The 20,024-nt window shown below is 42.1% G+C and overlaps 1 protein-coding gene across 1 annotated transcript in view; it reads left to right on the top strand.

Annotated features, from left to right (window-relative positions):
* Window positions 1-1,009: 1,009 nt before the first annotated feature.
* The window catches only part of prkar2aa (protein kinase, cAMP-dependent, regulatory, type II, alpha A), a 209,071-nt gene continuing 190,056 nt past the window's right edge, over window positions 1,010-20,024 (top strand). The window contains exon 1 of the mRNA XM_048606153.1: window positions 1,010-1,792. Coding sequence (XP_048462110.1) covers window positions 1,561-1,792 — 232 coding nt within the window. The 5' untranslated portion in view covers window positions 1,010-1,560. The remainder of the gene's footprint in view (window positions 1,793-20,024) is intronic.

Here is a 20,024-nt window from a genome sequence, read left to right as displayed (position 1 = left end):
CCAGTGGCATGCAAGGTTATGAGGGTAGGAGGAATAAAACACATTGAAGGGTCTGATCAGCCATGATCTCAGGGAATACAGCTAGCTTGAGGGGCTGAACAGCCTTCTCCTGTTGCTTTTTCTTATGGTCTTTATTGATTTGAATTAACTTAGCTTTATTGTCACGTGTAGCTCACTGTGAAAAATTTACAATTTGCTGCTTACAGTACCATCTTCGGTACAAAGGAGCCAGGTACAGATTCTTGAGTACAAACTCTTTGGAGAAAGAAAGAGAAAAATAAAGAAATAAAAAACTGGCAATACAGACCTTCAAAAGTACAAAATCACAGTAATAAATTAGAAAAATAAAAAAAGTTCAGAATAATGTACAAAAAAAATCCCAGTTGGTAATATGGATTTGTTTTTGCTCTGTAATATCTAGCATTAGCATATATGTGAACTGGATTGCTGAAGGTAAGAAACTCACCCTTGATGAGGGTATATATCCAGCCTTGGTATTTAGTTTTGGTGATATAGAGATCACTGCATTAAACCATCCTAAAGAAAATCAAATAGCAGCTGAAAACACTATCGTTGTAAAGTTTGGGAAGGGGAAGAATTAAAGAAGGGAGGGAGCTCCTTTTTCTTCTAAAGGCATCTTGTTGCAGGAATTCCCAGGCTGGGGAATCTCCCCTTGTTTTTTTTTTGGACCGACCGTTTCCATGGCAACCAGTGGAAGGTAAACCAGAGGTTGCCTTGAAACGTCAATGGCGGAGCGGCCTCTCCGATTGGCCATCGGAAGCCTGCCAATCAGCGCGGCGGTTGGAGAGGGATGGGGATTTGGAGTGAAGAGCGCGGAGCGCAACCGTACCTGCTGGCAGAGCCAGGAAGGTCCCGCCCACGACCCTTGCGACTTCGATTGGTCAATCGTCACAATAGACACCCCGCCCCCCGGACGGCGATTGAACCAACCTCACGCCAATCAGGTGCTGCCCCGCCCCATCCTGCCAACAGGTTTGAATGCTCCGTGGTTAGGATCGGGGTGGGAGGGGTTAACAGAACAGAACAGAGCTAGAGCCGGAGTGGACGTCGTATGGCAGTGAGCGAACAAGGGAGGAAAAATAAAAATAAAAATAAAAATAAATGTTACATTAAGCGATACACATCATCATTTGTCTATCAAAACACGACTGAAAAAGCCGATGAATCAGTCAAAAAATCCGCCTCGCCGGACGATTTAGTCGCACTTTGGGTGAGGTGAATGCAGCACAGTCGGTGACTAATCGGGAAGGTATCGGTTAGATATCGCGGACATCTCCTTGTGTGTCGGTTTGATTCGGAGCCGAAATATCGGCGGGATTGAAGAGCAGGAGGAGGAGGAGGCGGGGAGGGGGGTTTTATCGACTGGTCGCTGATAATCGATAATATCGTTAAGGCGGATTATCCCCCACCGTCCTCAGAAGAAGCCCCTTTCCTCCCTCCCCCCTCCTCAATTCCCTGACCCTCTCCCGTCCACTTCCCCCCCATCCTCCACTCCGGACCTCTCACTTCCTCAGGCAGCTGTACTTGGAATCGGGGAGGATGAATATCGAGATCCCCCCCGGGCTGACGGACCTGCTGCAGGGCTACACGGTGGAGGTGCTCCGGAACCGGCCCTCCGACCTGGTGGAGTTCGCCATCGAGTACTTCACTGAGCTGAAGGAGAAGGAGGAGCAGGCCGGCGGCAGGCGCAGGTTCAACAATGACGACCCCATGCAGACCGAGTCCAACGGCGACGATGGTTCAGAGTCTGATTCGGAGTCAGACTTTGAAGGTGAGAGAGAAGTGCACAAGATGAGTGCCAGTTGTTTTGTGTGTGTGTGTGTGTGTGTGTGTGTGTGGGGGGGGGGGGGGGGGCGTAGGATTGGCACGACCCTCAAGAGGACGAGAAAGTCATCTCTTTTGGGACCCGTTTGGGGATGGGCGGGATGAAGAGAAGGTAAAACAAAGTAGGAGAGGAGATCCTCCAGGTAAGTGGGGAGGAAGGTAGTGGTTCAGGAAGCCTGATGGGTGGACTGTAGATGCAAGGTTGAAGGCGGGGGGTAAGTTTGTTAACAAATCACAATGGTGGAGGAAAGATTGACAAAGGATTTGCCAACAAAGGAAAGATGTTAAGGTTTGGGGTTGAGGGGAAGTTGAAACTCAGTGCCTGAAAAGGTTTAGTGGAGCTCGAAATCCTCAGCCAGTGGCATAAGTCAGAATTCACATGACACCAGGTTATAGTCCTGCAGGTTTGTTTGAAGTCACAAGCTTTCACAGCACTGCTCCTTTGTCATGTGAAGTGACGAAGGAGCAGCAGCCCGAAAGCTTGTGATTTCAAATATGTCCATTGGACAAACTTAGTGTTGTGTGACTTGTGACTTTATCCACCCCAGTCCAACACTGACATCTCCACATAATGGCATAAGTGCTAAGGGATCTGCTTGAAGATGTGTTGCCTGCAGAGTGCAGTAAAGTGCGTTTCAGCTGGGTAGCCCTTTGTCAACTGGCGTGGACATGATGGGTTGAATGGCCTCATTCAGCATTGTAAATTTTCTGTGATCTCTGGAGGATGTAATGAGGGGTAAAGAAAGGAAGGGTGAGACATGGCAGTTTGGAATCAAGCGATTGACTAAATCCACTGGATAAATGGAGGCAAGAGACAAAATGACAATGTTCAAATGGTGCAGCCCAGAGAAATATATCACGAAGAGAAAAATAATTGCAAGTGGTTGGTCATTTTGCAGCCGTCATAAAGGAAAGGTGCAAACACATTTTGAAGACCTGCGCAGGAAGTGACAAATAGAGAAGACTACTGTACCTCTGGATCAACGCAAACTAATTTTGTCTTACCGTTTTATTTGTGGGTTTGTATTTCAGGATGGAGGTGGTTAAGCAGTGTCTTTATATTATGTGGGCTGCTGATTAGTGTACTACATTTCAAGAGCAATGATTTCTACATGATGGTGAAAGATCTTTTTGATTAGGAAACTAAATGATTAATACAGCTGCAGTTTATTTTCCTTGTATAATTAAATTTAAACTTGATGCAATATACTAAAGTAAATTTAAAGGACTGTTAAGGGAAATATGAGCTCTTGAAAGTCCAAGTCGGTTTGTCAGGTGGGTTATGTTGTGAAAGATGAACAGCTTTGAGTTGTGTTGTCATGAAGTGTTTGGCATGTTGTCTTTGCTAGCTTTTGAAAAGGCACTTCAGGCTATGCAGTACTAAAAATTAATCTTGAATTCCTTCACAAAGTTAATCCTAGTGCAGTTGGGTTTCCTATTAACTTTTTGTCTGATCAGAATAGTGTATTTTCATATGTTTGCATTCAAGTCCATCTGCGTATTTCAGTCCTTTCATTTAATTAGTTCACAGACCTATGAAGACTGTACCTTTGTTTGAATTTTTTTGCAGAAGGTGCAAAACAAGAACCAGTGAATACTGTGTTATTCTTCAATTTTCTTAGGTCGCTGTGGTCCCTATTTAAAATATTAATTTTTTCCCACTGCTTTCCAAAAATATCATATTTCATTTGACTAGGTGAAATATTATGGATCACTTGTGGGGAGATTGATGCAGAAAGGTGGGTAGGTAGGTTGTAAACTGTATTAGATTTTGGATTTCTCTTTCGGAAATGAAGATAGTGTTAACTTACAGGATGCAATTGTGTTACGAACTTTAACTTGAAAGAGCAACTAGTGGCTGCCAAACTAACGTTGCTTGACGTTTCTAAACCATCAATTGACCGATCAAGTCTTTTGAACATAACAGATTCCTCTCATGCCCTTAGTAAATTCAAGTGGTATATATTTTTTTCTCCACGTAGATCACTAAATAGTAGCACATTTTTTGAGTTAAATTGCATTGTACGTGTGATTGAAAATAAATTTCTGGTTCTGTGAATGGAAACGGATTTTGTCATTTAGTTCATATTTTCACTATGAAATTGACACAGCCTATTTGAGAATGATTTTGTGGTTGAAAGAAATGATGGATAACCATGTTTGATTTCAGGTTGCTTTTAATTTTGTCTTTTTTTTAATGCTTGTCAAGCCGATGTATGAGGAACAGCATATTCTCCGCTTTGAATACCAAGTTTCGATCACTTTGTGGTGATGAATGAATTAGATGCTCAGTCAAATTCTCCTGACTACTCCACCTGAGCCCTGAGCTTAGACCCAGGCCATAGTACTAATGCAACATTCTCTAATTCAGATGCCGCCCATTCATTTGGTTTCTGTGACATTGCCCAAGAAGTTTCAAGCGAGTTCTGGGCTGAAGTACTACACACCATTCTGAGAACTGAACTGCTGAAACCTATTTAGTCTATGTGTTGTGCTGGACTGATTTGGACTGAGAGAATTAGAGAACTGTTTCAGATTTCAGGAAAAATGGAGCTGAATATTATTTACGTGTGGAAAAATTATTTCCCCTTGTGTGTGTCTAAGATCAGAAGGCATAATCTCAGAACAAGGCGTTGCACATTTAGACAGACATGAGGACTTTCTTCTGAGGGTAGTGAATCTGTGGAACAGTTTATTGCAGAGAGCTGTTGAGGCTGGGTCATTAAGTATATTTGAGGCTGACGTAATTATTTAATCAGTAAGGGAATTGAGGATTTTAGGGAAAAGGCAGGAAAGTAGAGGTGAGGATTATCAGATCAGCCGTAATGTCATTGGTAGAGCAGACTCAATGGGCTGACTGGCCTACTTCTGCTCCTATGTTTTATGGTATTAAAGTATTTGAAGGTTTAGTGATATTTTATATTTTACCACCACCTCCCCCCCCCACCATCAACAGTGTTCGACCATACTGTGCACAGTTCTAATTGGTAGGTTTGAAATAATTTCTTTAAATCTTTCTGTAGATTGATTTGTATATTTTGAACACTTCTTTGCTGTTGTCTGTGGCTGCAGGCGGCATTTGAGTTTTAAATGTCTCAGTTCTACAAGTCTGCTTCACTATTGCTACCATGTGATTTAATGGACAAAACCCCAGGATGGGAGCTAATTTTTGTGGTGTCCATCTGTTCATTTTTTCCTTCTAGATTGAGTCAAAGTGGAAATACATAAGGAAGATTTCCTGTGATCTGCATTTCAATAACTGAAAGGCCCATAATTTCATGTATCTACAAGGCTATCTGTTGCTCGGTTTAATAGTGTTTACACCGTTGAGTACCGAAAGCTGCATTGCTGCAGAAGAAAGCATTGTATTATGGATTTAGAGTAATTGTTAGAAGGAATAGAGTTGAGTAATTTCTCTCTCTTCTCTTGTCCCTGCGCTCCCCACCACCAACCCCCCCCCCCACACACCCCCCCCTCTCAAAATGAACTGTAAGGCGGAACAAAGCATGAAAAAGATGGGTCCAACATCTCCTTTTATGCGATAGCTTTTTCATGTTTTTATAATTTTGTCAGTGGAAACTAATGTATCCTTGCTCTGTTAGTGCTGTGCTTAACAGCTTGCGATAAAGTAGACTTGGGAATAGCTCGACCTTCTCAGCTAAGCTTTTAATCCTTTTTGACCTTTTTTTTATTGTACAATAAAATTTGCATTTTGTGGTGGGCACCAGGATCAAAAATGCTGGTTTCCGTGTGGATAATTCACTTATTTGGAGGACTGATTGTAGAAGATGTGCTGGCGTCATTTCAGACTGACTGCATTGGTGTATCGTTCAGTAACTTTGGTAGTTTACAAACAAATGTGTCATGTACCAATGTTCAAAACACAGCTGTTGTCCAATGACTGTCAAAATTCTATGACAGACTTGGTCTCCCAAAATGATGCTGAGCTCCAGTAAAAACTTAATTTTGTTTTGACTGGTCCTTACTTTTCAATGTTAAGGTCCTTGAATGGCTTGAGCACCACCTGTAATTCAGAAATACCACGTGCAGATTTTCATGTCCACATGGATGTGGTTGCAAGTAACCTACACGTCAGTTTTATAGGAATGCTGCATTTCGTAATGTGGCAACGTAGACTCGTCGTGTCTTAGAGCTCGGCCCATTGTTTTCTTGCCAATCACCCAGCATTTATCTACCTTAGTCTTATTTTCCAGCACATGGTCTGTAGCCTCGCATGTTTTGGGATTTCTGTGTTCATCTGAATGTTTATCAAATGTTGTGATAGTTGCTGCCTCAACCACCTTTTCGGGCAGAGTTCCGGATTCTCATCCTCTGGATGAGGAAAAGTACCTCCTGTGCCTAACCTTAAATCTTTACTCCCTGGTTTTGACCCCTGTACTAAGGGGAAATGTTTCTACTTGTGTACTATATCTATGTCCCTCATAATTTGGTACACATCAATGAGAACTCCCCTCAGCCTTCCCTGCTGTAAGGAAAACAATCCTAGCCTATAATCAATCCTAGTCATCTTTCATAGCTAAAATTCTCCAGTCAGGTGTTTTAAAAAAAAAACTTAATCACATCCTCTGGCTTCATGCACAGATATAACCACTCTAATCTCAAATGTGTCCTATTCTTTCCCTGGTGATTTTCTTGCTCCTAATATAGTGATGAAATGCTTTTGAATTTTCCTTTACTTGGAAAGTACCTTTTCATGTTCTGTATTCTCTCACCTAATTCCTTTTTAACTTACACCTGTACCTTCTACATGCTGTTGGGGCTTCCAGAATTTTGAGCCCTCAGAGTCTGTCATAAACTTCCTCTTTTTTTTTTAACCTTGTTATCCAGGGTTTTTTGTACGAGTTGGATCTACCCTTCAACGTTGTGGAAACATGTTGGCCCTGTACTCTTGCTGTTTCCTTTTCGAAAGACTCCTGCTGCTCTGATAGTCTCAGATCACAGAAGAGGCCCTTCAGATTGTGTAGTCTATGCTGACCCATCTACAATAATCCTACTTTCCAGCACTTGACTCATAGCCTTAAATGTAATGGCATTTCAGATGCTCATCTATGTACCTTTTAAAAGTTGAGATTTTGTACTTCTGCCTTCCCAGAAGTGAAGTCCAGATTCCCACCACCCTCTGGGTTTTCTTCAACCCCCCTGTAAATCTGCCTTTCACCTTAAAATTACACCCCCTTGTTATTGACACTTCAACTAAGGAGAACAACTGCTTCCTATCTACCTGTTCATGCCCCTCATAATCTTATATACCTCAATCTGCTTCCCCCACCTCAGACTTCTTCGTTCTAAAGGAAAAACCTGAGCTTATCATAGCTAAAACGCTCCAACATGTCCTGTCACCTTCAAGGATCTGTGGAGAAGAACCCCAAATTTCTCAGTTCCTCTAAGCTTCCTTGTGTACTGCCATTTATTGAGTACTTTTACATCTCAAGCAGAAAACCTATAGGCTGATAGCTAACTTCCTAAGTTTTGAACTGTCTTTCCCCTTGTCTGGAGGCTGAATAATTCCAAGTCAAAGTTGTAAATGATTGGCTATGGTGCAAACCAGAAACTACATTGATTGTAAACCCAGCGCGATGTGTGGGTTCATGCCCGATAGTGTTGAGCTGCAGTTTTCAGGGCCAGCAGATTGGTGCAAATTCCATTTCAGTCCCAATCTCCAGCATTCTCCTTACTCATACCTCTGGAATCCTGAACAGTGATCTGATCTTGGAAACAGTTGTCTCCCGAGACAGCCCAGTCAACTTGACCAGGCAGTCTTCCAATGTTTCAGCATCTCTCCACGTACACCCAACCCTTAAATCATGGATGTGACTGCTTGCTCTTGATCTTGCAGCAGGAGCAGCAACCCTTGGCTTCTGGATTGTCTACACCTTGGCCTGAGATCTGCCTTGTGAAAGGCAGTGGAGCTTCTTGCCCACTCACGGGTGGGAGAAGATCCCTGAAAATTGCATCGACAAACCACACTACTCCCCGCAGGAATTTGTCCTCCAGAAGAAGACCAGCAATATGCCTGAGGAATTGCAGACTCCTGAAGCCCAATTGCTGAATTGTTTTGAACTATCTGTCCTTAATCAAGGTATTTGAATGAAACAAAAAGGAAGAAAGATTTGCATTTATGTAATATCTTTCAAAAGGCATGTAGTGTTTACTGTTGTAATGTCGGAAATGAAACAGCCAAACAGCACTCAACAGGATCCCTTTCAGGTAGAAAATGATAGGTTTCTGGCTACAAGTGGCATACAAGGGTATGGGCGGTGATCTTGTAGTGCAGTGATAGTGTCCCTACCTTTTTGAGCTGGGAGACCCATGTTCATGTTCCACTTGCTCCAGAGGTGTATCCCTTGACAGGATAATTTAAAAAAAAAATCTGCAGGAGTATGGATGTAGCTGCTCCCAGTCCGCTTGGCCAGATTCTGTTTTAGATTGACAACAGCCTTTCCCAAATTAAGAACTTGTGTTTGTAGTCCATCTTTGATCTTTGCCATGACTACCTTAGACCTGGCTGAGTTATGGGTGATTAGAAACTGCTTATCGCACATATTCAGAGATACCGGTTACTGAAACAGCTGGGTTTGTGAAGTGCTCGGTTGCAAATTTTACTGTTTACTTTAATACCAGCTTATTTTATTTTCTTGTTGACTTATTAACATATAAGACCCACAATTCATTTTTCAAAATTGTGACTGGAATTTGAACAACGTGATCATCCAGAACTGATGCATCACATCTAATTAAAGTCTGGAAAAACACCCAGGACTGCATTTTATACTTAGTGTCCTTCTGATCTTGGTGTCCTCCCTGCTTGCAGAGTTTAATTTGAGCTGTGAAGCAAAGTCTATTGGTGCTGAACAGTTGTAAATTCAAACAGACATAATATGAAGATTTTAGATACCAACTTCTTTTTACAATGCATGAAAATATCAGCAACTTGGCATTACACCTCACTTTAGCTACTATACTAGTGCATCGCTCCGGATAATTTCAGTTGTGATTTATTTTTTCCCAAAGTATGTTGTTCCAACCAAGCTTAATGTAAACATTGAAGCGTGTGCAAGATATTAAAATACTTCCAGTTTTTACCAAGTTGTGTAGCAAGAAAATAAATTATTGTTCCTTCTGTAAAAACACCTATTGCGTGGCATTGATGGTATATATTTCTATTGTTAATCATCAATTGCTTTACTTTTTCCTCCTTTCATTTGAGAAAATAATTATGAAAAATTGAGAACATAGACTCACATATCTGTGATCCAATAGTCTTTGAATTGGCATGGTCTAAGTAAAAAAAGAAAAAATTGTGATACATGTTAAAGCCAGAAAAAGATATTATTACAAATATTTAACTGAAGCTTCCTTATGTTTGTGCAATATTTACTAGTAGACTTTCTGAAGCTGTGGAACAGTGTGGGATGATAGGTGCTTTTTGCTTGAGGCAAGAGCAATTTGAAACACAAATTTACATTTGGATAAGGAATTTGTGACGTGATATTTTTGTTTGATCCTTCCTTTAGCTTTGAGGGTGAGGCATTCTAGGCTAGGATTGTGACAGCCACTTGTGATGTGCAGTGCTGTGGGGTGGAATTAGTATTCTGAATTGTAACGTTTTGCTTCCACAATCAGTTGGCTTAAAAGAGTCAAAAGTGTTATATATCTTGCCACTGAGGAACCCTGTCCCTGTGATGTTGCAGAAATATTAAGAAACCTGTTTGAATGTAGAAATCTATATTTCCCAGTCAGTCAACATAGCAAAAGAAGATCCCTGAAAATTGTATCGACAAACCACACTACTCCCGGCAGGAATTTGTCCGCCAGAAGAAGACCAGCAATATGCCTGAGGAATTGCAGACTCCTGAAGTCCAATTGCTGAATTGTTTTGAACTAGCTGTCCTTAATCAAGGTATTTGAATGAAACAAAAAGGAAGAAATGAATATAACTGGTCACAAAATAAGTATAATTGTATACATGAATATAAACAGTACTCTAAATACTACAGTAAAGGTGGCATAAGAAGGCTCAAACTTGAACGTGTACAAATGTAAATTGACCTAGGTAGAAGTTAGTTTTCTGAAATATGCCCAGGAATTGTTTTTAAATATCGTAAACTTGACCTACTATTTAAAAACTAGTTGGGAACCTGTACAGCATTTTTGGTCTCCACGTTTGTAACTGACGTGTTCTTTGATGATATCATTTAAACCCAGGTTCATCTTCCACAAATACCCTGATAGCCAACACAGCTTCTATTTCACTGCAATTGACACAGGACTACTGCTGTAATGGTAGACTGCCTGATTGAGCTTCATTGCTGGTAGTGTTCAAAATTTTACTTTCAACACGAGGATGAAGCTAACATTTTGGGCTCTCCTTGCTTGCTGTCAGTGTTTGTGACCTAAGGTCCAATTGGGTCAGCTTCCCTCGATGCTCGTACATTCTGATTGTGCGCATTTGCAGCAGCTCACTTGATCTTAAAATGAACTTTAAACTGTACATTTAAATCATTGCAAAGATTGATTTTGGTTCACTTCAGGGACATTGCTTACTTGCACCCTTACCTTAACTGCAACAATGTTTAAATCATTAGCTGTGCTTTTTTTCACCTTATGATCAGAATTTTCAAATAACATGGTCACTGCTGTACCTGCTTCTGTCAATTGTAAAGCTGTTTCTAAGGTCGCTATTCAATCCCACATCCCATGTTCTCTGAAACTCGCCAAGCTCCACTGGTCCCAGCAAATATGCTTAAAAATTTATTTTCAAACCATTTCATACTTTTGTAGTATCTAATCTAGAATTCTTATCTAGCCCTGTTCCTGTGTCTGTACCTTAGGTCTTGAAATTGCTGTTGATTCTCTGCTCCTCTAACATGTTATTGAAGATTGATTGATTATTCAGTTAGACCATGAGACAGCGGAACAGAAACAGGCTGATTTGCCATTCAGTGACATTACGGTGATTCTCATAATCCTTAACACCACTTTACTGCCTTTTCCCAATAACCTTTGATACCATAGTGATTAAATTTACCTATCTCAGCCTTGAATATACCTAACAACCTAGCCTCAACAGCCCTATGTGGTAAAGAATTCCACAGATTGACTAGCATCTGAGAGAAGAAATTCCTCCTTATCTCTACCTTAAATGTGTAACTCTTCATTCTGTAATTATGCCCTGTGGTCCAAGACTGTTCCACAAGGGAAAACAGCTTCTCTGTGTCTACCCTGTCAAGTCCCCTAATAACCTTGTGTGTTTCAATAAGGTCGCCTCTCATTCTTCTATGTTCCAACGAGTACAGGCCCAATTTACTGAACTTCTCAGAAGACAGTCCCTGCATACCTGGTATCAGCTTAGTGAACCTTCTCTGGACTGCCTTCAGTGCCAAGATATGTTTCCTTGGGTTAGGGGCCCAAAACTATTTTGTTCTTAATCTGTCCTGAACCAATAATGTTACCCCACCACCCTTTCCTTCTTGGTCTTCCTCCTGTAGCTTTGAGCTGAGAATTTGTTGACCTAGGGACACTGTATAAATGTAAGCTGCTGCTTCTATCTAATGTCAGTTTCTAAATGCAATGTTTAATGAATGAATACAGCTCAAGATATTTCAGTTTTTTGTTTCAGTGTGAGTGTTTTTCATTTTTCCTGTTTCAGCAGTGAAAGATCGTTCTTCATATCCCCTGCTGTGAATTGTCTGATTGTGCCCTTTAGTTTTATTATAGCTGGACTATTACATTTTAATGAAACTTCTGGACTGCTTTTAGCTGGCAGTATTTGGTTTCATCTGTTGGCACAGAAGTACCAATTGGTTCTGTATGGTATCTGTTGGTAGGAATAAAAATTCATTTAAAACTTATTTTATCTCCTAGCCCAGACATCCATTACTTTTCATATTTTTGTGGTTTATGCTGTCATTTAAAATCCTTGATTAAATTGCCCCCTTGATAATTGTTATAGAGAATAATGTGGTTATCTCAGTCTATAAATGTATTAAAAGAAACAAGTGAGATCTATGTATAGAATCAAATTTGTAGTAGTAGCTGTCTCTATAAACAATTGCATTTAATAAGACCTGGCTCTGGGCGAAGTTATTAACAACTTTGTTCTGGCTGTTAACTCTCATACCTTCCCTACTTTCAGTCGCTTGAATTAGATTCACTTGAGTTTTGAGACTTTCCTCCTTTTTGCTGTTCCAGACAGATTGTGAGTATTAAAACAAATCTCTCTCCCTCTTCTCACAATCTGTCTTTCAGCAGAGTCTGATTTAATGCAACAACACTGTTGTGAAAGTAAACTGGAAGGAGCATTGATTACACACTAAGACATGAGTTTGCCACACGGGTACATTGTCAGACAAACAGCAGGAAAGAGCGAATCATAAAGCAGAAAAAAGGTTAATGAATTAGAAATAATTTGAGTACAAAACAAATGAGGGATACCAGTTTATCAGTGCCCTTGCTTTTAAGATTGAGTCCAAAAGTCCAAAGATGGAGTTAACATGTTAGAATTTCTTTAATTGAGGTAATTAATGGGGTAGCTGGTAGTTCAGGAGTCTTAGACACTTTCTTTTCTTTCAAAATTTATTTTAAGGTCATCTGAGGAATGTTACTGATCTGTAATTTCTGCGTCATCTTTTAAAAAGGAATTAATTATGCGCATCAAGCACAAATACAAGTTGGATGCTTTTTACACGCCAGTGGCTTTTCCTTTGTAATCCAGAGTTAGGAGTTTCAGTATTGTCAGTAGCTGTTGTATGGAGCAGTGGTAACCCATTAACTGATTGCTATTTCAAAATTGTATGGTCAAAGGGTGGTTAAGTTCAGCATTGGGAATTACGTGATCAAGCCTCCTGGGATGAGGGGGGAGCAACAGTTAGCATTGAGACAAAGGACTAACACGTAACTGACTATGACCCATTCCAGTGGTTTCTTTATGAGCACTTAGTACATAATCGGGATTACTTGATATTCTATTTTGTTGATTTTCTTTTTTCCCCCTGAGAAATACTATCTCTCTGTGACTGTTTAGAACACAATAGTTAGCATTCCAGTCACATCAGGAAGTGCAGTTTCGACTTGAGAAGCTTCTGGAGGTTGCTGCTAAGTCCTTGATGATGTCATCCAGATGATGCTAGAGTAGGGCTCCTGAGCCTGGGGTTGTTTGCTTTTCTCGTTTTTTTTTCTTTTCTTCATTGCCTGTTCCTAGTTACCCTTGAGAAAGTGGTGGTGAGCTGCTGCTTTGAACCGCTGCTGTCCACTAACTGTGGGTTGACTCACAATGTCATTTAGGAGGGAATTCCAGGATTTTGACCCAGTGACAGTAAAAGAACAGTGATATATTTCCAAATAAGGGTGATGAGTGCCTTGGACGGGAACTTGCAAGGGGTGGTGTTCCCATATCACTGCTGCCTGTTATCCTTCTAGATGTAAGTGGTTATGGTTTGGAAGGCGCTGCCTGAGGATCATTGGTGAATTTGTGCAGTGCATCTTTCAGAGTACACTGTGGAGAGAGTGGATGCTGTGGATGTGGTGCCAATCAAGTGGACTGCATTGTTGTCACTGGTGTCTTGAGTGTTGTTGGAGCTGCACCCATTCAGGCAAGTGGAGAGTATTCCATTACATTTATGACTTGTGCCTTGTAGATGGTGGAAAGGCTTTGGGGAATCAGGAGTTGAGTTAATGGCTGCAGTATTCCTACCCACTTACCTGCTGTTGTAGACAGTGTTTATATGGTCAGTCCAGTTGAGTTTCTGGTCAATGATAACCTCAGCAATGTTGATTAGTGGGAAAGTCAGTGATGGTAACACCATTGAATGTCGAGGGATGGTGCTTAAATTGTCTGTCTCTTATCGATGATGATCATTGACTGGCGTTTGTGTGGTGCAGTTGTTACTTGTCACTTGTCAGCCCAAGCCTGGATATTGTCCAGACCTGTTGCATTTGGAAATGGACCTCTTCAGTATTTGTGGACTATGAATGATGTTGAAATTGAGCAATCATCAGTGCCATTTCTGAACTTGGGTTGGAGGCAGCGTCGTTGTTGAAACAGCTGAAGATGGTCGGACCTGGGACTACTGAGGTACATCTGCAGAGGTGCCCTGGAGCTGAGGTGACTGACTTCCAACAACCACAACTATCTTCCTATATGCCAGCTATGACTCCAACCAGTGGAGAGTTTGGGCCTGATACCCATTGATTCCAGTTTTGCTTAGACTCCTTAATGCCACACTCAGTTGAATGTGGCCTTGATGTCAAGGGATGTCTCTCTCACCCAGTCTCTGGAATTCAGCTCTTTTGTCCATATTTGAACCAAGGACGTAGTAAGGTCAAGAGCTGAATGGCCCTGGCAGAACCCAAATTCATTGCTGAGCAAGTGGTGCTTGACAGCACTGTTGATGACCCCTTCCATCACTTTATTGATGATTGAGAGTAGACTGATGGGATAGTAATTGAATCAGAGATAGTAGGAACTGCAGATGCTGGAGAATCCGAGACAACAAGGTGCAGGGCTGGATGAACACAGCAGGCCAAGCAGCATCATAGGAGCAGAGAGGCTGACGTTTCGGGCCTAGACCCTAATTGGCTGGATTGAATTTGTCCTGCTTTTTATGTACATGACATAGCTGGGCAATTTTCCACATTGTCGGGTAGATACCAGTGTTGTAACTACTGGAGACCTTGGCTGGAGGAGTGGCAAGCTCCAGAGCATAAGTGTTCAGTATCATTGCTGGAATGTTGTCAGGGTCAATAGCCTTTGCACCATTCAGTGCCTCCAATTGTTTCGTGATATCATGTGGAGTGAATCAATTTGGCTGAAGACTGGTATCTGTAATACTGGGAATCACTGGAGGAGGCAGTGATGGATCCCCACTTGGCACTTATGGCTGAAGATTGCTGTGAATGCTTCAGCCTTATCTTCTGCACTTCCATCATTGACAATGGGAATATTTGTAGAATCTCCTCCTTCAGTGAATTGTTTCATTGGCCAGCACTATTCACAGCAGGACTGTGGAGTTGATTATGGGCTTGTTTAGCTCTGTCTATCATTTGCTGCTTATGTTGCTTGACATGCAAGTAGTCCTGTTTGGTAGCTTCACCAGGTTGACATATCATTTTTAGATATGTTTGGTGCTGCTTCTGGCATGCCCTCCTGCACTGTCCATTGAACCAAGGTTGATCCCCTGGTTTGATGGTTGAGTGGGGCACATGCCAGGCCATTGTGTTGGAGTACACTTCTGCTGCTGTTGGTGTCCCTCAGCACCTCATGGATGCCCAGTCTTCAGTTGCTAGATCTTTCGAAGTCTGTCTCCTTTAACATGGTCCTAATGCCACACAACATAATGAAGAGTATTCTCAATGTGAAGGTGGGGCTCCATTTCCACAAGGACTGTGTGATGGTCGTTCTTAGCAATACTGTAATGGACAGATGCATCTACGCATGGCAAATTGGTAAGGATTAGGTCAAGTATGTTTTTCCTCTTGCTGGTTCCCTCAGCACCTGATGCCGACCCAATTCTAACAGTACAATGTTCTTTGGGATCCGACCAGCTCGATCAGTAGTGCTGCTGCTGAGCCAGTCGTGTTGGTGGACCTTTGAAATCCCCCACCCAGAGAACATTTTGTGCCCTTTTTATTCCCTGTTTCCTCCAATTGTTTTCAACATGGAGGAGTACTGATTCTTCAGCCAAGGGTGGATGGTACAGGGTAACAAGCAGGAGGTTTCCTTGCCAATGTGTAACCTGAAGCCACAAGACTTCATGGGGTGAGGGGTCGTTAGTGAGGAATCCCAGGGAAACTCCCACATGACTGGAAATTGCTGTGCTGCCACCTCTGCTGGGTTTGTCCAGACAGGACAAGAAACTGAAATGTACTGCAGGCTTGGCACTGTCTGTTGAGAAAAAAACAAATACTCTAGTTCTCACGAAGGGATTATCACAAATAAACAGGAAGCATGTGAAGAATGTATTTTTACAAGAGATTTAAAAGAATAAGCTATCAAATAATGGGATGGGGGATAAGGAGGTAGTAAATAATTAATGATAACAGTGTAAAACTAAAGGAGGAATGATGAGGGTCAAAGCAGAATTGTATAAGACTCTGAATGCTTGGATAGTTCTGGAAAATTTTAAGTTAGAGAGGAGAAACATGAAAACCTGGCTGCACCAAGTGGATAGATGAGGGTAGGGCAGTGGATGTTATCTGTATGGACTTTCGTAATGCTTTTGACAAGGTCCCACATGGCAGGCTAGTCATGAAGGTTGGTTCGCATGGGATCCAGGGACAGCTAGTTAGTTGGATTCATGTTTAGCTTGATGGTAGGAAGCAGAGGGTGGTGGTTGAAGGTTGTTTCTCGGACTGGAGGCCTGTGGAATCATTAGTGTTATTGGTAAAGGGGAAAAACAATTGCGGAAGTATTTCAATGACTTCAGTCAACAGGGTTTGCGTGGATGGTCCTTCATTCTTGTCAGCATTTTCTGTTCTCATTTTCCTTTCCCCATGTTCTTTTCGCTTGATATCAGGGCAGTTACTCTGCATCATACCTCATGTTCGGCTCTTTGTAACCTCAGTCTAAATAAGGGCTAATATGTTATGAACGGAATAAAGAACAAAGAATAAAGAAAATTATGGCATAGGAACAGGCCCTTCAGCCCTCCAAGCCTGCACCAACATGCTGGCTGTCACAACCAAAGCCCCGTACCCTTCTGGGGACCGTATTTCTCTATCCCCATCCTATTCATGTATTTGTCAAGGCGCCCTTTAAAAGTCACTATAGTATCTGCTTCCACTACCACCTTCGGCAGCGAGTTCCAGGCACCCACCACCCTCTGTGAAAAAAAACTTGCCTCGTACATCACCTTTAAACCTTGCCCCTCACACCTTAAACTCATGGCCCCTGGTAACTGACTCTTCCACCCTGGGAAAAAGCTTCTGACTGTCCACTGCGTCCATGCCCTTCATAACCGTGTAAACCTGTATCAGGTTGCCCCTCAACCTCCGTCGTTCCAGCCCAAGTTTCTCCAACCTTTCCTCATAGCTAATGCCCTCCATACCAGGCAACATCCTGGTAAATCTTTTTTGTAACTTCTCCAAAGCCACCACATCCTTCTGGTAGTGTGACGTCCAGAATTGAACATAATATTCCAAATGCAGTGAACTAAGGTTCTATAAAGCTGCAACATTACCTGCCAATTTTTAAACTCAGTGCCCCGGCCGATGAAGGCTAGCATGTCATATACCATGTTGACTACCTTTTCCACCTGCTTGCCACTTTCAGTGACCTGTGTACCTGTGCACCTAGATCTCTCTGCCTATCAGTACTCTTCAGGGTTCTGCCATTTACTATATTTTTCCAAGTGGATTAGACCTTTCAAAATGCATTACCTCACATTTTTCTGGATTAAACTCCATCTCCCATCTCTCCGCCCAAGTCACCAACCGATCTATATCCAGCTGTATCCTCTGCCGGTCCTCATCGCTATCTGAAATTCCACCAAACTTTGTGTCATCGGCAAACTTACTAATCAGACCAGTTACCTCCTCCTCCAAATCATTTGTATATATTACAAACAGCAAAGGTCCCAACACTGATCCCTGAGGAACGCCACCAGTCACAGTCCTCCATTCAGAAACGCACCCATCCAGTGCTACGCTCTGTCTTCTATGACTGAGCCAGTTTTTTAAAATCCATCTTGCAAGCTCACCTCTGACCCTGTGCGACTTTACCTTCTGTATCAGCCTGCCATGAGGGACCTTGTCAAAGACCTTACTGAAGTCCATGTAGACAACATCCACTGCCTTCCCTCATCGATCATCTTTGTCACTTCCTCAAAAAACTCAACCAAGTTTTTGAGACATGACTTCCCTTTCACAAAACAATGTTGTCTCCCGCTAATACACCCACTGATTTCCAGGTGGGAGTAAATCCCTTCTTGAAGAATCCTGTCCAATAATTTCCCTACCACTGACGGAAGGCACTTTGGCCTGTAATTAGCTGGATTATCCTTGTCACCCTTCTTAAACAAAGGAACAAGGTTGGCTATTCTCCAATCCTCTGGGACTTCCCTTGTATCCAGTGAGGATACAATGATTTCCCTCAAGGCCCCAGCAATTTCCTCCCTTGCTTCTCTCAGTGTTCTGGGGTATATCCCATCAGGCCCTGGGGAATTGTCTACTTTAATGTTTTTCAAGACCCCCAATACCTCCTCCCTTTTGATCTCAACATGACACAAACTATTTACATACCCTTCTGCAGACTCCTCATCCACCAACTCCTTCTCTATGGTGAATACTGACGCAAAGTACTTATTTAATACCTCGCCCATTTTCTCTGGCTCCACATACATAAATTCTCTTCCCTGTCCTTGAGTGGGCCAACCCTCTGCCTGGGTACCCTCTTGCTCTTTATACATGTATAAAAAGCCTTGGGATTTTCCTTAATCCTGTTGGTCAATGACTTTTCATGACCCCTTTTAGCCCTCCTGACTCCTCGCTTAAGTTTCTTTCGACTTTCCTTATATTCCACCCTTGCTTCGTGTGTTCCCAGCCTCCTAGCCTTGATAATTGCTTTCTTTTTCTTTTTGATTAGGCTCACAATATCCCTCAATATCCAAGGTTCCTTAAACTTGCCGTACTTATCCTTCATCCTTAAAGGAAATTGCCGTCCTGATTTCCCAGCAACTTACACTTGAAAGCCTCCCACGTACCATATGTTGATTTGCCCTCAAACATCTGCCTCCAATCTACATTCTTCAGTTCCTGCCTAATATTGTTGTAATTAGCCTTCCCCCAATTTAGCACCTTCACCTGACAATTACACCTAGCTTTATTCATCAGTACCTGAAAGCTTACTGAATTGTGATCAGTTCCTGAGCTGCTCTCCTACTGAGACGTCGACCACCTGGCCAGGCTAATTCCCCAATACTAGGTCCAGTATGGCCCCTTTCCTAGTTGGACTATCTACATACTGTTTCAAGAAGCCCTTCTGGATGTTCCTTACAAACTCTGCTCCATCCGAGTGCCAAGCACTACTTGAGTCCCAGTCAAGATATGGGAAGTTAAAATCACCCATGGCAAGAACCCTGTTACTTTTACATCTTGCCAAAATCTGCCGACACATCTGTTCTTCTATCTCTTGCTGGCTGCTGGGAGGCCTATAGCAAACCCCAAACATTGTGATTGAACCCTTCCTGCTCCTGAGCTCTACCCCATTGCCTAGCCGTATAAGCCATCCGAGGTGTCCTCCCGCAGTACAGCTGAAGTCATTGAAGATTTTACTCCTTAACAAGAAGTGCAACTCCCCCACCCCTTTTATATCCCCCTCTATCCCACTTGAAACATCTGTATCCTGGAACGTTAAGCTGCCAATTCTGCCCATCCCTTAGCCAAGTCTCTGTAACAGCAACAATATCATAGTTCCAAGTACTAATCCAAGCTCTAAGTTCATCTGCTTTACCTGTTACACTTCTTGCATTGAAACAGATGCACTTCAGATCTGCTTTGATCAGCAACCATACCCTGCCTGCTCTTCCTCTGAGTCTTACTGGCCCTATTCTCTTGTTTCCTTTCAATCCATTCAGCTTTGCTTGGGTTCCCACCTCCCTGCCAAGCTTGTTTAAATCCTCCCACGTGACGCCAGCAAATCTCCCAGCCAGAATATTTGTGCCCCTCCAGTTTAGATGCAACCTGTTCTTCTTGTATAGGTCCCACCTGTTCTTCTTGTATAGGTCCCACCTGCCATAGTATCCAACCATAGAACGTTGGACTGGGTATGGAGCTTGGAGGTAGGCAATATTGGGTCAGGTTTTATTGCTAAGCAAATGTTTCCCAGTTACTCTGCCTTTAAAGAAATGTAATTCGCATTTTGTACTTTTTAGAAGCATTAATGCGCAGGAATGAGATTTCTAAATATCTTAGAAAAGATTATTGACATTTTTCCACTCGTTAATCATGAGTATACACGCAAGATCATGTGGTGTAATGGGTTACATCTCTGCTTCTGAGACATAAGTTGGACTTTGAACTTGTAAATCCTTCTAACATAGACCAATGGCAGAAGATAAGAATGTGAGATATTCCTCTTCAGCTATGTGATGGAAAGAGAATTAGGGCTTCTGCCATCATGTATCTATAGCTCTTCAGTGCAATAGACGAGTAAAATGATTGTA

This window comes from Rhincodon typus, chromosome 16 (genome assembly GCF_021869965.1).
Source record: "Rhincodon typus isolate 14 chromosome 16, sRhiTyp1.1, whole genome shotgun sequence".
Taxonomy (NCBI): domain Eukaryota; kingdom Metazoa; phylum Chordata; class Chondrichthyes; order Orectolobiformes; family Rhincodontidae; genus Rhincodon; species Rhincodon typus.
This window is presented reverse-complemented; position numbering and strand designations above follow the sequence as displayed.